The following is a 14,113-nucleotide window of genomic DNA, read 5'->3' on the forward strand; positions in this document are numbered from 1 at the left end:
TAAGACCACAGATGTCAGGTTCCTCTTCTTTTTTTTTTTTTTTTTTTTTTAAGATTTTATTTATTTATTTGTCAGAGAGAGAGAGAGGGAGAGAGAGCGAGCACAGGCAGACAGAATGGCAGGCAGAGGCAGAGGGAGAAGCAGGCTCCCTGACGAGCAAGGAGCCCGATGTGGGACTCGATCCCAGGACGCCGGGATCATGACCTGAGCCGAAGGCAGCTGCTTAACCAACTGAGCCACCCAGGCGTCCCCAGGTTCCTCTTCTGCGAGATGAGGGCATCGGCACATTCCATGGCACATGGAACCAGGTGTCTGGGACCCTCCTGCCTCCCCTCCCCTCCCCTCCCCCATCCGATTTTTCCCAGACTCTTCCTTCACACAGAGCTTCGGGGCCAGAGGAGGTGAAGTTTGGGTGGGGGTCAGGGTGGAGATTGTTCTCTCTTCGTGACCCTCTTCTTTCTGTGTGGACATTGTCAGACCCAGTTGGTGATTCTCTTCCTGTGCGTGATTCCCTCTGGGGCTGGGAGACCCTCATTGTCCTTCCCTCCCAATAAACCCACATAGGAAATAGGGAGCCTAGAGGGACGAGGGACGCAGGGAACACAGATGGGGGTTGAGTCGTGGCCCTCTGTGAGGTCTACCCTCTTGCTTAGACACTCCACCCCCTCTCTCCAAAACGGGCCTTGCCTGGCCTGGGGGACAGTGCCTGCTCCTGGCCCAGCCTCCCAGGCAGTTCCCATGATGCCAGGGTTAATCTTATCCAAACACCAGGCTCTGGGGGCTCCCAGCCTCCTCACAGAGCTCCTGGTCTCCACTTAGACCCCAAGTAGCCGGGCCCCAAGGGTGTCGGGCTCAGCAGCCCCAGGGCCCTGTCCCAGTGCCCAGGGACAGCTGGGATGGCGGGGCTGGGTCCTGCTTTGTTCTGATGATCTCCTTGCTGGCCTGTTTGTCCGCACCAGTCGTGGCTCTCGGGCCCCTGGTGGGGGAGGGGTTGAGGCAGATAAGAAGGAGGAAGGCCAGGCCTCTTCTACTTCCCTTCACTCCTTCCTCCTCCAAGGGTGCCCTCCCCCGACCACAGCTTCCACATGTCTCGCTCACTGGCATTCAGGACCCCCCCGGCCCTTTTATTACCCCAGTCCAACCCACAGGTTCAGCAAAGGGGCCTCTTACTTGTTTCCAGAATAGGGTGGACTGGAGCTTTTCTCAAAGATCCCCCTGGCCTGAGCACTTTCACCACCACCTCCCTGCCCTGGGGGCTTCTGGAACCTTCTTAACCCCCACCGATGCCTCCAGAGAGCCCCTTCGTGTTCACTGTCTTCAGTGGCATCTTGCCAAGGCTACTTGGATGTTTTTCTACTTTTTACCCATACACCTAGACGGCTCGCTCATGCCCTCTTCATTCGTTCAACACTTAGGAAACAACGGCACTGTCTTCGAGCCTGTGAATGTCTGGGTGAGTGAGACCCACAGCTCATCTGCCCCCAGGGGTCTAGACTTGAGGGTTCAGAGGCTGAACACTGAGGCAGGGGCTGGGGGCCCCCTCCGTTCCACCCTGCCTGCCCCGCCAACACAGGGCCACAGCCCACTGTGAGCAAGTTCAAGGGAACTGGGATGCCCTCTGGGATAAAGGCAGGGGCTCAGGGCCCAGAGTGAGGCGTAGAGGAGGTTGGGTGGCCTGTGTGGGAGCAGGGGGCTGACAGAGTGGTGGTGCCTCAGCCGGGAACAGAGAAGACTGGGCAGCCTCTGAGCCTCAGCTCCGTTTTCTGGGCAAATGGGGGGCTCGGAGGGCCTGGGCAGTCCTTCAGAGGCTCCCCTGGAGGCCTGGGGGGGGGCGGGCTATAGGTAAGCAGCCTGCCCTCCCCACTTTCTGGAACCTGGAGCTCTTGCTTGCCCTGGAGCTCAGCTTCCTTCAGAGGGAAAGAGGGTCTGGGGCCAGCCCCAGGGATAGCCTCAGGCAGGGTGACAGGTTGTGCTGGGAGCCCGGGAAGCGGGGCGCGGGGGCAAATTGAGACCGCCGGCCCGGTCGCTCCCCCTGGTTAATGTGCACCCACCTCACTCGGTCAGCTCAGGCCGGTTGGTTTCTGGGGGGCAGCGCCCGCCAGCTGGGCCCTGCCTGCTCCTGACACCCAGGGCAAGCCCAGGCCCAACACCTTCCATGGTCGTGGCTCTGACCTGTCCCACCTGGGAGGAGCCAACGACTGGGACCTGGGATGGACACCTGGGCCTCAGGAGGAAGGTGACTCCCCTCCCCCAGGGCTGTCATACAAGTGATCAGAGGGGTGCCCCCAGTGTGGATGGCTTCACAAAGTCCTGTCCCCTACCCCAGGGTTCTCCCCTCCCTTCTCACCTGTGTTTTCCTCCTCATCACACAAGACTGTGTCAGCAAGACCTGGGGCCACTTGGCCGTCCCATTGTTAATGAAGGTCTCCTGGCCACATCCCCACCCTGGACAGGCCCAGGCCTGCCCCATGTGGCCAGCCCACTGCCCCCTGCCAGGAGTCCAAATACACCTGTTTGCCTTTAGGCCTCTGCCTGGGATGGAAGATCTCCTGACCCTGCCCACCTCTCCCCAATTCTCACCTTCCTCCTCCTGCAAGTGTGGGTCCTGGAGTGGGGGTGGGGTGGAGAGCCAGCCCCGCCCTCGGCTCTGCAGGGGGCCTGGCCTGTTTGCTCCTGGTCGCGCCCCCCCCCCCCCCCCGAGAGTGGGGCGTGGGGTGGGGGTGGGGTCCTCCAGACATGGAAAGTGATTTGGGGGCGCTGGGGGGCGGCCTCTCCCATGGAACAGGGATGTACTGAGGCAGGGAGTGGGAGGCTCCCAAGGTCTGAGCTTCTGCTCATCCCCCCATCACATTCCTGGCTGGGGGGACACTTGGAGGGAGGAGGGCAGAAAAGGTAGCTTGTCTAAAGGCTGGAGGCTGCCTCCTTGCTTTCGGAAGGCGCTGTCCCCAGACTCAAGCATGAAGTGATTTCCGGGGGGCTTCTCACCTCAAAGGTGGGGGGGGGATCAGAGGACACGAGGAGCCTGCTTGGAGAGCTTGGGTCATGGGGACAAAGTCACAAAGAAATAGGACCACTCACTAGATGTGGGAGGCTGGGGGTGGGGCGTTCTGCAGAATGGGGGTGTGCGGTTAGTGGGGGTCACCCATCTGCCGCCTCCGTTTCCGGGCTGCCGCAGTGGCGCTGGGCTTACAGGGGAAAGTCCTTATTCGAAGGAAACAGACGCCAATGTATTTAGTGCTAAGGGCATCAGGTCAGCAACTTACCGGGAAATGGTGTGAAATCTATTTAGATTGGGATTACATTGAATTTATAAATAAATATGAGGTAAATGAACACCTTTGTTAAAAAGCCACCCGGCCGAGGACCAGAGCAGGGATGGATGGGAGGGATAAGCGGCAGGTGCATGCTTTCTCCACACTCCCTGATGCTGCGGGCTGAGAGCGCACACGCCAAGCCCAGGGGCCCAGCCCCTTCAGAAAAGCCTCCCCGTGGGGCGCCTGGGTGGCTCAGTGGGTTAAAGCCTCTGCCTTCACCTCAGGTCATGATCCCAGGGTCCTGGGATCGAGCCCCACATGGGGCTTTCTGCTCAGCAGGGAGCCTGCTTCCTCCTCTCTCTGCCTGCCTCTCTGCCTACTCGTGATCTCTGTCAAATAAATAAATAAATAAAATCTTTAAAAAAAAAAAAGAAGAAGAAGAAGAGCCTCCCCGCTTTTGCTACACATTGGAAGCATGTGGGGACCCTTAAAAATGCTAATGCCCAGGCCCCACCCCACCCCCCCTTTGGCCAGAGCTGGAGGCTGACCCTGGGGGTCCCTGGAGAAGGCCTCTGCTGGGCACTGTAGAGAGAAAGGCTGGTGGGTGGTGGGTAGAGAGGGAGGGAGGAGTCGATGGGGGGCGGTGAAGAGAGTCTCAGCGGAGGGCAGACCTCCTCAGCCTGCTGTGGGCGGGGGTGGGCTGGCTTTGGGCTCAGGAAGGCCCCACCCCGCTGGCCCAGCAGTGTGTGCGCCCTCCTGAAATATTTGGAATAATTAGCAATTGAAAGCCGCAAGTTAGCACTGGGAATGCCAGGTTGGCCTAGCGCCAGACTTGAGAGAAGGGAAAGAAAGGGGCTTCGGGAGGAAGGGGTCCGTGGAGGCTGGGCAGGGCTGTGCGAGACAGTGCCCATTTGTGCCCCGTGTGTGGAAGGGGGCTGGGTGGAGAAGTGGGTGCCAGACAAAGCTGGGGTGTTGGGAGGGAAAGGTGCCGCTGTGTGTCACCCCCACACACATTTCCTGTGCCTTGGTTTCCCCCTCAGGACTCTGGTCCCTCCCGGAGCGCACCTGCTGGTGTGAGCGAGAGGGGAAGCAGGGTCTGGGCACCTTGACTTCCCCAGTGGCCTTCCCTCTCCTCCAGCCTACCCTGGGCCTGGGAGGGAAGGCTCAAGGCTTGGTGAGCACGCGCCAGGCTGGGGCTCTCTGGCTTCACACCCTGTCCCTCCAGGAGAGGACCGAGGGAGGGTGGTGCTGGAGACAGGCCTGGGCCAGGACCGCAGACTCAAGACAGGCGAGCCCGGGCAGGCCCTGGCGGTCAGGGACACGTGAGCTGGGCCCTGGGCGGGCTCGGCCCCTGCGAGTACCCAGGACCAGGGAGGGGGCTGTGTCTCCTTTGTCGCCCACTCCCTAGGGCTGAGGGTGCCATTCTCCCCATTGTGCAGATGGAGGTGCTGAGGCCCCAGGCTGGAGGGGACCCCAGGGGGCTGCCTCTCAGCCCCTTTCTCCCTGGGGACACAGAGGTCATGGGGAGTTCATCGGAGGGGGACTCCTGAGGTCTTCGGCGCCCCCCATCTTCCTCCCAGCCATTCCCCCTCTGGCAGTGAAGAGAACGACCTCCTTCCTCCCACACTGGCCCTAAAGTTGCAAGCAGGTCCATTTTCAGATTTTTAAACATTTTATTTTTAAAAATGTGTTTATTGTAAATAACTTTCCATGAAAAAGGTTAAATTGCCCCACAGGGCAGGAGGGTGGCTGCGGGACGGGGACGGAGGGGCTCCGGGTAGAGGGAGACTCGCCCCCAGCAAGTACAGACGAGGATGCCGGTGATCCCCGCCTTCCTGGTCCCAGAGGTTCTAGCAAGCTCTGCATCCCTCCCTGTTAAGCCTCGGCTATCGCTACACTCACTACATTAGTCTGTCTGTCCTCCCCACCGCAGCTCTGCTGCCCCTGCCCCCAACCCCCCAGAAGCCCAACTTCCCGCTGCGCTCTGCCTCAAGTCAGGCTCAAAGATTAGGGATTTACGCTCTCTGCCCCAGCTCCAGGGATGGGGCCAGGAGAAGACCCCAGGGGCCTCAGAAAACCTCCTTGCCCTCCGGGCTCCCCGACCCCATTCTGCCCCATTCTGCGAGGGCCCTCTGCCCCCTCCCCCCAGCCCTACCCCGCCCCCACCCTTCCCCAGCCCCAGGGAGGCTTTGCGGGAAGAGGCCTCCAGGGGGTTAATTTGCTGTCACCTAATTAGCATTTGTTGTACCTGGGAACTTTTTCTGGATAGAGACCTGGGGAGGACAGCGGGAGAGGGAGAGGCGTCGAAGCTGAGGTGCCCTGGGGCGGGCCCTGTACTGTTGCTCCCCAGCTTGGCCAGGGCCCCTCCAGGTGCAGCTCCCACAGGGCAGGGTCCTGAGCCCTTTGCGGGGGGCTGGCGAGAGGAGGAGCCATGAAACACTGTGTGTATGGGGGGGCGGGGGGCCGGGGAGGCAGCAATTCTGGACCTGGGCCCCCCCCTCCCCCATTCTCAGCCTCCGGGGCTGAGGGCAGCCCGGGCTGGGGACCATGGGGCCTCGTGGGGCCAGCCTCGGGAGACCTGGCCCAGCCCCCGCCTGGGCGGTAGGGTGTCCCCAGGGGCCTGTGCTGGGGGGCAGTCTGGGCCCTGACCTGGGCACTGTCCGGAGGTGGGGCGGGGCCCGGCCTCTTACAAGAAGGCGCCCACACTGGCCCAGTCCTGCAGGTCGGCCGCCAGGGTGGCGTCCCCGGCCTCGAAGAGGGGCTCCGGGGGCAGGCAGCCACTGCCGCTCTCGTCCCAGGGGTGCTGCAGGAAGGACGTGGCCAGGAAGGTCTCGTCGAAGTCCAGGCTGTCGGCGGCCTGCTCCCCCGGAGGCCCCCAGGTGGCGGGGCAGTCGATGTGGCGGCCGTGGATGGTGAGGTCCACGTCCCCGTGCGAGGCGGGGCTCAGCGGCGGGCTCAGCTCCAAGGCCTCCAGCGCGCCCAGCTCGCCGCCCAGGGCGCCGGCCTCGAAGATCGCCTCCCAGTCAAAGTTGCCTTTGAGGGGCTCCAGCTCGCCCTGCTCCTCCTGGGTCAGCAGCAGGGTGCTGGGGGCCCGCGGGACCTTGGCCACCCGCTTGGGCAGCGGCTGTTTGCGCTTATGGCCGAGCCTGCCCTCGCCCGCCCCCCAGCCCGCCTCCCCGGTGGCCTCCTCGAACTCCCGCAGCAGCTGCTGGGCCTCGGTGTTGACGGTCAGCGGCCCGGCCCACGGGGCGGCGCGGGGCTCCTGCGAGGCCTGGCGGGCAAAGGCCGGGTGGATGTGGACCGGGGGCAGCCGCCGCTTCTTGAAGGCCCCGCTGAGCAGCCGCTCGGCGTACTGGGGGTCGATGCGCCAGAAGCCCCCCTTGCCCGGCTCGTCCTTCTCCCGGGGTACTTTGATGAAGCACTTGTTCAGGGAGAGGTTGTGGCGGATGGAATTCTGGGCGCGGGGGGAGAGGAGAGAAAGAGGTCGCTGGGTGAGTGGGAAGGGCCAGCGATGGGGGGCAACGGGCGCTCCTGGCCACACGGGAGGAGGGACGGACGGACGCACCGCTCTGACCAGTGGCTCTGGGACACCAGCCACTGGGCACCGGGAGCCGGGAGTGCTGTCGGGGCTTTTGTTCCCTGTTGCCGGGATATCTGCCTGCTCAGTCATCCGAGCCCTGAGCCGCGGGGTGGCTCGCCGCCGTGCCACCCCGCCCTGCCCTCCCTCCCTTACCCCACCGCTTGCGGCCTCTGGCCAAAGGCCTCAGCTCCCCCAGGGCCTGGACGGCCATCTCACTCAGCCTGGGCCTGGCGGGCCCTCTCTGTTTGTGAAGTGAGTGGGTGGGTTGAGGCAGGGGTGCGGGGAACGGGGCTAGCCGGGGTGTGAGGGTGTGTGCTCCGAGCGTATAGGGGTGAAGTGTGGGGGGACCTGATGACTTTTCCTTGTTTGTTGAGCTGGCTACCTGCCAGCCTGGGCCCTCGCCCGCATGGCCCCCTCCTCCCACCCAGGCTCTGAGGCCACAGTTGATGATTACCCAGCCTAGAGCACAGCCCTCGTTCCTGAGGCCCTGAACTCCACAGATTTCGGGGAGAGTGGGGGCTGGGGATGTCTCTGCTTTCTCAATGAGGGTACCAATGGCGCTTGCCCCAGAGTGAGGGCCCACACAAATGTGGAAGAGTCTGGGACTGCCATTCTGCGGTCTGCTCCCTGCGGGTGGCCCCGGGAAAAGTCCGGATGTTCTGGGGCCTCTGTCCCTAAGTAGCCCCTGATTCTGATGGCGGCGGACTCGTGTCTGCGTGGCCTCAGATCACCATCCTGCCTTGTTCATTCCTGGGTGCATCGTCTTGTCCAAACCATGCTGGCGGACAGGGTTTTAGAGCCCAGAAGGCAGGGTGGGTGGGTGGGTCGCGCCCCCTGGCAAGGCTGGGATGTTTACATGGAGGCTCCGGCCCCTTGGCTGCTCTGTGCCAGGTTCCGGAGACTTGGAACATGAAGCCAGTGCGGCAGGGAGAGCCCCTGTGGAAAGCACCTGGCTCAGGTAATTGTCCCCCCAGGGAGGCTGACTGAGAAGAGGGGGAGGACAGGAGGCAGGAAACTGGGGAGGAGTTGGGGTGGGGGGCTGGGGCAGCAGCTTTACTTTAGGAAGGCCCCATAGACCCACTTCTGGGACACAGCTGGCCTTCACACCCCACTGCCTCTCCCCAGCCCCAACCCCCACCAGCCCACTGAGACAAGGCAGGATGCAGAGCCTGGCAGGGGCGATGCTCCAGCATCCGATTCTGAGTCGGGCCTTGACAAGTGACCTTCGGCGGGGTGGTGTCTAGGAACTCGAGGACTTGGGACAAAAATGTGTCCCTTAGTCCATCATCCTCTTAGGGGACCATGTGCACACACAGTCTGGCCCTGGCCTCTGGGCTGGGTCTACTGGATGAGTGACAGGTGCTTCCCCCATGAATTTCGGGGTCTGCATCCTTTCTAAAGCCCTTTAAATATCCTCCCTCCTCCCTTTCTGATGTCAAAGGAGGGACAGTTCCAAGCCCTAGGCTCCCTTGAGGTCCTTCCTCGATGGCCTTCCTCCCCTGGGCCCTGGCTGCACCAAGCCTACTTGGGGTGCGGACCTGGAACCTGAGTCCAGTCCGCCCTGGCATGGGGAGGAGGAGGGGAGCGGGGAGGGAGCGGCCGCCACCCGCGCCTCCCCTACCTGCCAGGTGGGATCAGCGTGGCGGAAATAGCAGAAGTTGTCCGTGATCCACTTGTAGATGGCCGACAGGGTGATCTTGGTGGCCTTGCTGGCCTGCATGGCCATGCAGATGAGCGTGGCGTAAGAGTAAGGCGGCTTCACATGCGGGTTGGTGGCGTAGTCCACGTCGTCGGGGGGCGGGGCCTGCAACCCCGGGGGCGCGCTCCGCGACGTGCACGACGATGTGGGCTTACCAGGAGTGTGCGGCTGCCCCAGGCAGGCTGGATCGGCCGCCAGGGGGGACCCCGGCGCGGCCGAGCCTGGCACCTGGTGGTAGCCGTGGGGGTCGGTGCCCCCCGGCGGCAGGGCGGGGGCCTTGGCGTTGAGAATGGAGAATTCCTGCAGCCACTGCAGGCTGGTCAGGCTGTCATCCAGGGCGTCGGGCTCCTCCAGACCGCCCTCTGGCCCGGCCTCCTCCGCCGCCCCTGCACCCGAGAGGCGTAGCCAGCTCTCCGCCATGTCTGCGGGGACTCTCCGAGGGGGCGGTCAACATCCACGGGCTGAGCCGGGGGTAGCGCGCCGCGCTCTCTAGCTCTCTGACTCCCGCGGCTCCAGTTACAGGGCCTCCCGGACGCGCGCTTCCATCCCGCGGCGACCAGGGGGTCGTCTCCTCCGAATATGAATGCGGTATCTGCTGGGGAGGACCACAGCGGGAGCTGAGCGCTTTCCCCCACCCCCGAGGGGAGCGTGCGTGCGAGGCGGCTCCCCGAAAATCGTCCCCGCTGCTGGGGAGGATCTGTTCTGGCCGAGGTCTGGGAGACAGAAGCAGTGCCGGGGTGGGGGTCCGACCCCCACTGGGCCCGTCTCTCCTTTCTCTCCGAGGTTTTAGAAGAGACTTTGGTAGCCAAAGGAGGGGACAGCGAAGGGGCCTCTGAGGCTATCACTTTTTCCTCCAGAGCAGGAAATCAGCCCCCCTCCCCTCAACAAGTGGAAATGGGGCGAGGGAGTCCGGGAGGGCAGTATCACCGGGCGGGGGACGGGGAGGTCGTCTGGTCTTTGAAAAGAGGTATTAGGATGGGGGATAATAGGGAAGGAAGGAAACAGGATAGGAGTTAGAGGGGGGCGATAAGTAAGTGTCCCCCAAACTCAGATGTCATTCCCGGGTCCACCACTTCCGTCGAGGGCGGATGGTAGAGCGGGCTGGTACGGACACCCTCCCTTCCCGCGGCCACTGCCGTCTCAGTCCCTTACCTGGCTCAGAGCGCAGCCCGGGCCAAAGGAAGGTTCTGGAAGAAGTTCCTTCCACCCCCCCACGGCTCTCTGTTCCCAGCTCGAGGGCCCCGCCAGCGCCTCTTGTCGCTCCCCCCGCCCGACGGCGCCTCTCTGAGCGCCCGTGGCCCCCGGACCGGCATTAAGTAGCCGCTGCAAAGGCTTCTTCTGCTGTCATGGCGACGCTCCGCCCCCATAAACAGCTTCCGCTGCTGCTATTGGTCAGCACGTTTCCAAGGAGACCGCGGGCTCTAGCCACTCTCTCGGGCGGTAACTCTCCTGGAACTCCCTCCTTCTGCCGCCCTCTCCCGCGCCACCCAGCCCCCTACCCGCCACCGCGTCCCGGGTCCGCGCATTCCCGCCCGAGGGCCCCGCGCAGGGCTCGGGAGAGGCGCGCGGCTCCCGCCCGAGGCGCAGGGCACGCCCGCGAGCCGTTTGCCCCCGCCGCCGCTCTCCCGGCCTTGCTCCCTTGCGTCCCCGCTGCTCCGGGGCGGCCCAGACTGGGAGCGGGTTCGGGCTCGGGCACCGTGTGCTTGGGGTTTCCTTTCCTCCCATCTGGGCTCACGTTTCTCTGCCCTTTCCCACCCTCCCGACCCCGAGCGTCGTCTCGGTGCCCGCAAGCAGGCCCGGCTCTCCGATGCCACCTGCCGCTCGGGTCCGCCGCCGGGGCTGCACGGATCCCAGACGCCCCAAGGCGGGTAGGGTTTCCCGGTAAGCGGCTCCTTCCCCAGCCCTGTACTCAGCAAGGCTCCCGGAAGCTGACTTTCCAGAGGCTTCTGCGGAAGGGCTTTCCCTCCTTTTCAGATAGCGGAGGAAACTGAGCGGGTGAGTGAAACTCAGAGAAGCCACGGACTCACCGAATTCTCTTCGCAGGGTCATTTGCCCCGTTAGTGTCACCAACTTTTTAAGTAGCAAGGACTAGGGGTTGCGTCCCTCCCGCCACCAGCTTTCGGGCTCTTCAATTATTGAGGAGCTGCAGTGGCAGAAGTTATCCAGTTCAAGGGTGAGGGTAGGGTGAGGGCTCCTTACTCACGCCTCTGCCCAGAAGCAGGAGGGCGGGGTGGGAAGGCTATGCGGGGGGGGGGGGGGGGGGGGGGGCGCACGTCAATTCCCACCTCCCACCCGGTAGCATGGCTTTCCCGACCCCTTGTCCTCTCCCACTCCTCCACTTCTAGATTCTCTTGAGTAAAAATATTTGAGCACTGGACAAAGTCAGAGACTTTCACAAACAAGCCAAGGGCACAATTACCAGCTCTCCTTCCCTTGTAAACAGTTTTATTCGTTTTTAAGAATCATGCAGCAATCCATAAATATTGCATCCTTGATGTCCCCACTGTAGCGTGCCCACGAGTGTACTCCAGTGAGTGAGAGGGGTACACGGATGGCACAAACAGTACACACGCACACGTGCACACACCAGGTGTGCAGGTCCTAAAGTGCAGAACCAGCATGCCAGTGTCAGGCGGCAGGACACGACTCTCCCCAGGTGAGACGGCTCGAAGTGTGTGGGTCTGTGCCCAGGAGATGCCCCAGCGTGGGCATAAATTCTGTGGGTGGAACTGGGTGAGGAAGGAAAAAAGGCCAGGATGGCCACACCACCTGGAGGCCAGCGGAGAGCTCAGACCTGGGGCTGGAGTTGGTGGGAGGAGCCACAGGCCTCCAGGTGGTCTGCGCCCTGGAGTGAAGAGCCAGGCCCCAGCCCCTTCTCTCTGGGTCAGCTGCTCGGAACACGACGGTCTCCGGGTGACGCAGTGGGGCAATAGGGTTGGCAGCTATTCCCTGACCGGGCTGACTAACGACCAGCAACTTTGGGTGGGATATTTCTGCTTGCCTAAGAGCCAAATAAGAACAAAGAGGGGAAAGAGAAGAGAGAGAGAGAGAGAGAGAGAGAGAGATATGGAGGATTGGTCTGAGGAACAGGAGTGAAAGGGCCATTTCTAACCCAGGCATGTATCAATTATGGAACCAAGGCCTTGAAGAATCCTCGTGAGCCTCTTGCTGGGGGGAGGGCCCAGCATGTGCTGTGAGGAAGGACACAGGCAGGCCCTCCTCAGAAGAGGGTGATAATGGGTTCCTCTCAGGGTTCCTGGCCACCGTGGCTACTGTTTACCTGCATCTCCTTCACCTCAGGTAACACCACACCGTGACTACATGACCTGCTAGGAGAGGAGGGGAGGCTGTGTGCCACCGCCCCAGGCTAAGGGACGCTCCCCATTCCCTGGGGCTTAAACTTCAAGGAAATCAGGAGTGGGGTTATTGCTCCAATCTCAAACACAAAAGGGGCTGGAGGAATGTTGGAGGAAAGAAAAGGCAGGAGCCTGAAGCAGCAGAGTCCCCCGCAGGACCTCGGAGGGAGAGGGGAACATGGGGATTCAGGACAGAAGCTTTGATTCCGGCTTGGTTGACGTCAGGTTAGGACAACAGGCTTTCCCCCAACCAGGGCAGGACCTGAGGCATAACCACGAGGCCTGACAGTGCAAAGAAGCCACACAGAAGGTGTGAAGATTCCCTGGGCACTGGGCTCTCTTTGGGGTGTTGGAAGCAGCCCTGAAAAACTCCTTCAGGGTAACGACTCCAAATATGAAGACAGGCTGTCACGACGGGCAGAGCCCAAGGCCCTGCGGCATCTCGGCCTCACAAGTGGCTGTGTCTGACCTGGCTTCCCCAGCTCACGCTCCGCTAGGAGGCCACCTTTTCCCAAAGCCAGTCAACAATACATCTGTCCAAGAACCAGCTAGAACCGACTGGCAACACCGGTGCTGAGGGAGAAGGAGTAAGTCCCAACAGCTTACAGCCTGGCCTTGCTGTTTCTGACTTCTGTCTACACGCCTTACATGGGGCCCTGGAGGGGTCGGGGGCACACGGCTTGAACAGTATCTCTGAATCTCTAAAGAGCCTGGGGAAGGACTACCTCCCCCGCCCCAGGCTCAGCGGATCTGGAAGGCAGGGGAGGAAACAGGGAAGAAAACCCAGCGGGACAGGGAGGCCTCCCATCACCGCTAGCCTCCGCTCGGCAGTGGGCTCCAGCACTTCTTTGGGATTCCTGGGCACCAGTGTGGGGGTCACTGTGCCACCCCTCCCTCAGCCTATTTCTTCAACTACTAACACGAAGGGGCGAAGACAGGGACAACAGGCGTAGGATGCCACCTGACGGGGTACAGCGAGGAAATGTGAAACTATAGGGCAGCTAACAGTGCCTGGTACGTAGAAGGGGCCAAAAAGGTGGGGGTTTTTTTGGAAAAGTCACCTTAAGATGGCATCCCAGGCCTTCATAAACGCACCTGACCGTAAACGGCCCTCCTAAGGGGGATCACGTACCTGGGGGGGTTGTCAGATCCAAGGCCTCCTCCCTAAGCGGACACACGAGGCACAGGACACTAGCTCTGTGACCAGAAGCAAGAACTGTTTTCTCAACCAACCTTTTGGTTGCCACCGCTTCTCATCCTTGACAAAGGAGCTCCTAAAGCTTTTTGAGGGAAACTTGGCTTTGAGTGCAAAACGGCTTTCCCTTCTCCCAGGAGCCATCCCCAGCTCCACCCTCAAATGGAGGGTTCAAATTGCTTATGATGTTTCAGAGACCAGAATATGCCAGACGGGTGTCTGTAATGAAGCTGCCAAAACTCTAGGTCCTGTCGGTACGCCCCGAAGGAGAGAAAGATGGGAAACAAGCAGCCTGTGGACCTCGGCTCCTCCTGAAGATCCAGACCGGGGGGAGACGTTCCAGAGAGTCTCTGCAAAGGGTCTCCTGAGCTGCAGTTCGTTGAGAGGCTCCAGCCCACGAGGAGAGAGGAGGCTTCCAGATCCTTCTGGGAGGGAAGGGGCATGGTTATGGAGACCGGGCTGGGAGCGGGAGCAGGCAGACCTCCACGTCCAGCTATCACCTGGATGCAGTCTTCATGCTCTCGTGGGGGACACCCGGGAGGCCAGCAGCCCAGTGAGGCTGGGATGGAAGGTGGGGCAGGAGGGAGCCCAGGTGCACGGGCTGGGGCTCTCAGACGGCCAAGGGACCCCACACGCAGGGCCTGTCCTCGGGGTCCTCCAGGCTGCTGGATGATAAGCGCCGACGCTGAGCGTTCCGACGACTGACGATGTTGTCATCGGCCTGCCAGGCGCCTGGAGAGGAGAGGGGAGGGTATAGGAGCCGGTCTCCGGCCAGGTCCAGATGGCCTCTCCAGCACGATGGCCCAGGAGTTCGGCACGGAGGTGAGCAGCGCGCGTGTCATCTGAAACTCCCATGTGTGTGCGGGCCACAGCGAGGGAGAGAGAACGGGGCGCAGGGGACGGCTCCTGTCCTAACGGGCTAGGTACGGCCAGGCCACCGTGGAGACCGCTGACAGAGAGGAACGTACAGGGGATCTCTCGTTCTGCGGACTTGCCCTGCCACCTACTTCTGTGTCTTTATTTGTCTGA

General features: G+C 62.0%; 2 protein-coding genes across 8 annotated transcripts in view; both read right to left on the reverse strand.

Moving 5' to 3' along the window:
* Nucleotides 1-5,940: 5,940 nt before the first annotated feature.
* Nucleotides 5,941-8,953, reverse strand: LOC111160423 (forkhead box J1). Its single transcript, XM_022523535.1, has 2 exons — nucleotides 8,456-8,953; nucleotides 5,941-6,708 (listed from the first exon to the last, which is right to left on the reverse strand). Exons 1-2 carry the CDS (start codon nucleotides 8,951-8,953, stop codon nucleotides 5,941-5,943), a joined length of 1,266 nt encoding a protein of 421 aa, XP_022379243.1.
* A 2,011-nt stretch (nucleotides 8,954-10,964) lies between these two features.
* LOC111160260 (ring finger protein 157) overlaps nucleotides 10,965-14,113 on the reverse strand; it is an 81,716-nt gene continuing 78,567 nt past the window's right edge. For 6 of the 7 annotated variants that reach the window (XM_022523198.1, XM_022523195.1, XM_022523194.1 and 3 more), the window contains one exon: nucleotides 10,965-13,816. In XM_022523198.1, the coding sequence (XP_022378906.1) occupies nucleotides 13,695-13,816 (122 nt within the window). In that variant the 3' untranslated portion in view covers nucleotides 10,965-13,694. The remainder of the gene's footprint in view (nucleotides 13,817-14,113) is intronic. The other variant, XM_022523197.1, reaches the window with a different exon arrangement.

The sequence above is a fragment of the Enhydra lutris genome, unplaced genomic scaffold (genome assembly GCF_002288905.1).
Source record: "Enhydra lutris kenyoni isolate GAN:26980312 unplaced genomic scaffold, ASM228890v2 scaffoldscaffold75, whole genome shotgun sequence".
In the NCBI taxonomy this organism is placed as follows: domain Eukaryota; kingdom Metazoa; phylum Chordata; class Mammalia; order Carnivora; family Mustelidae; genus Enhydra; species Enhydra lutris.

Bases quoted from the DNA above. Each gene is read 5' to 3' on its own strand.
- LOC111160423 (XM_022523535.1), bottom strand. From the start codon at position 8,953: ATGGCGGAGAGCTGGCTACGCCTCTCGGGTGCAGGGGCGGCGGAGGAG. The intron at 6,709-8,455 runs GTAGGGGAGGCG...CCCCGCGCCCAG, and splicing joins ACGCTGATCCCACCTGGCAG to AATTCCATCCGCCACAACCT.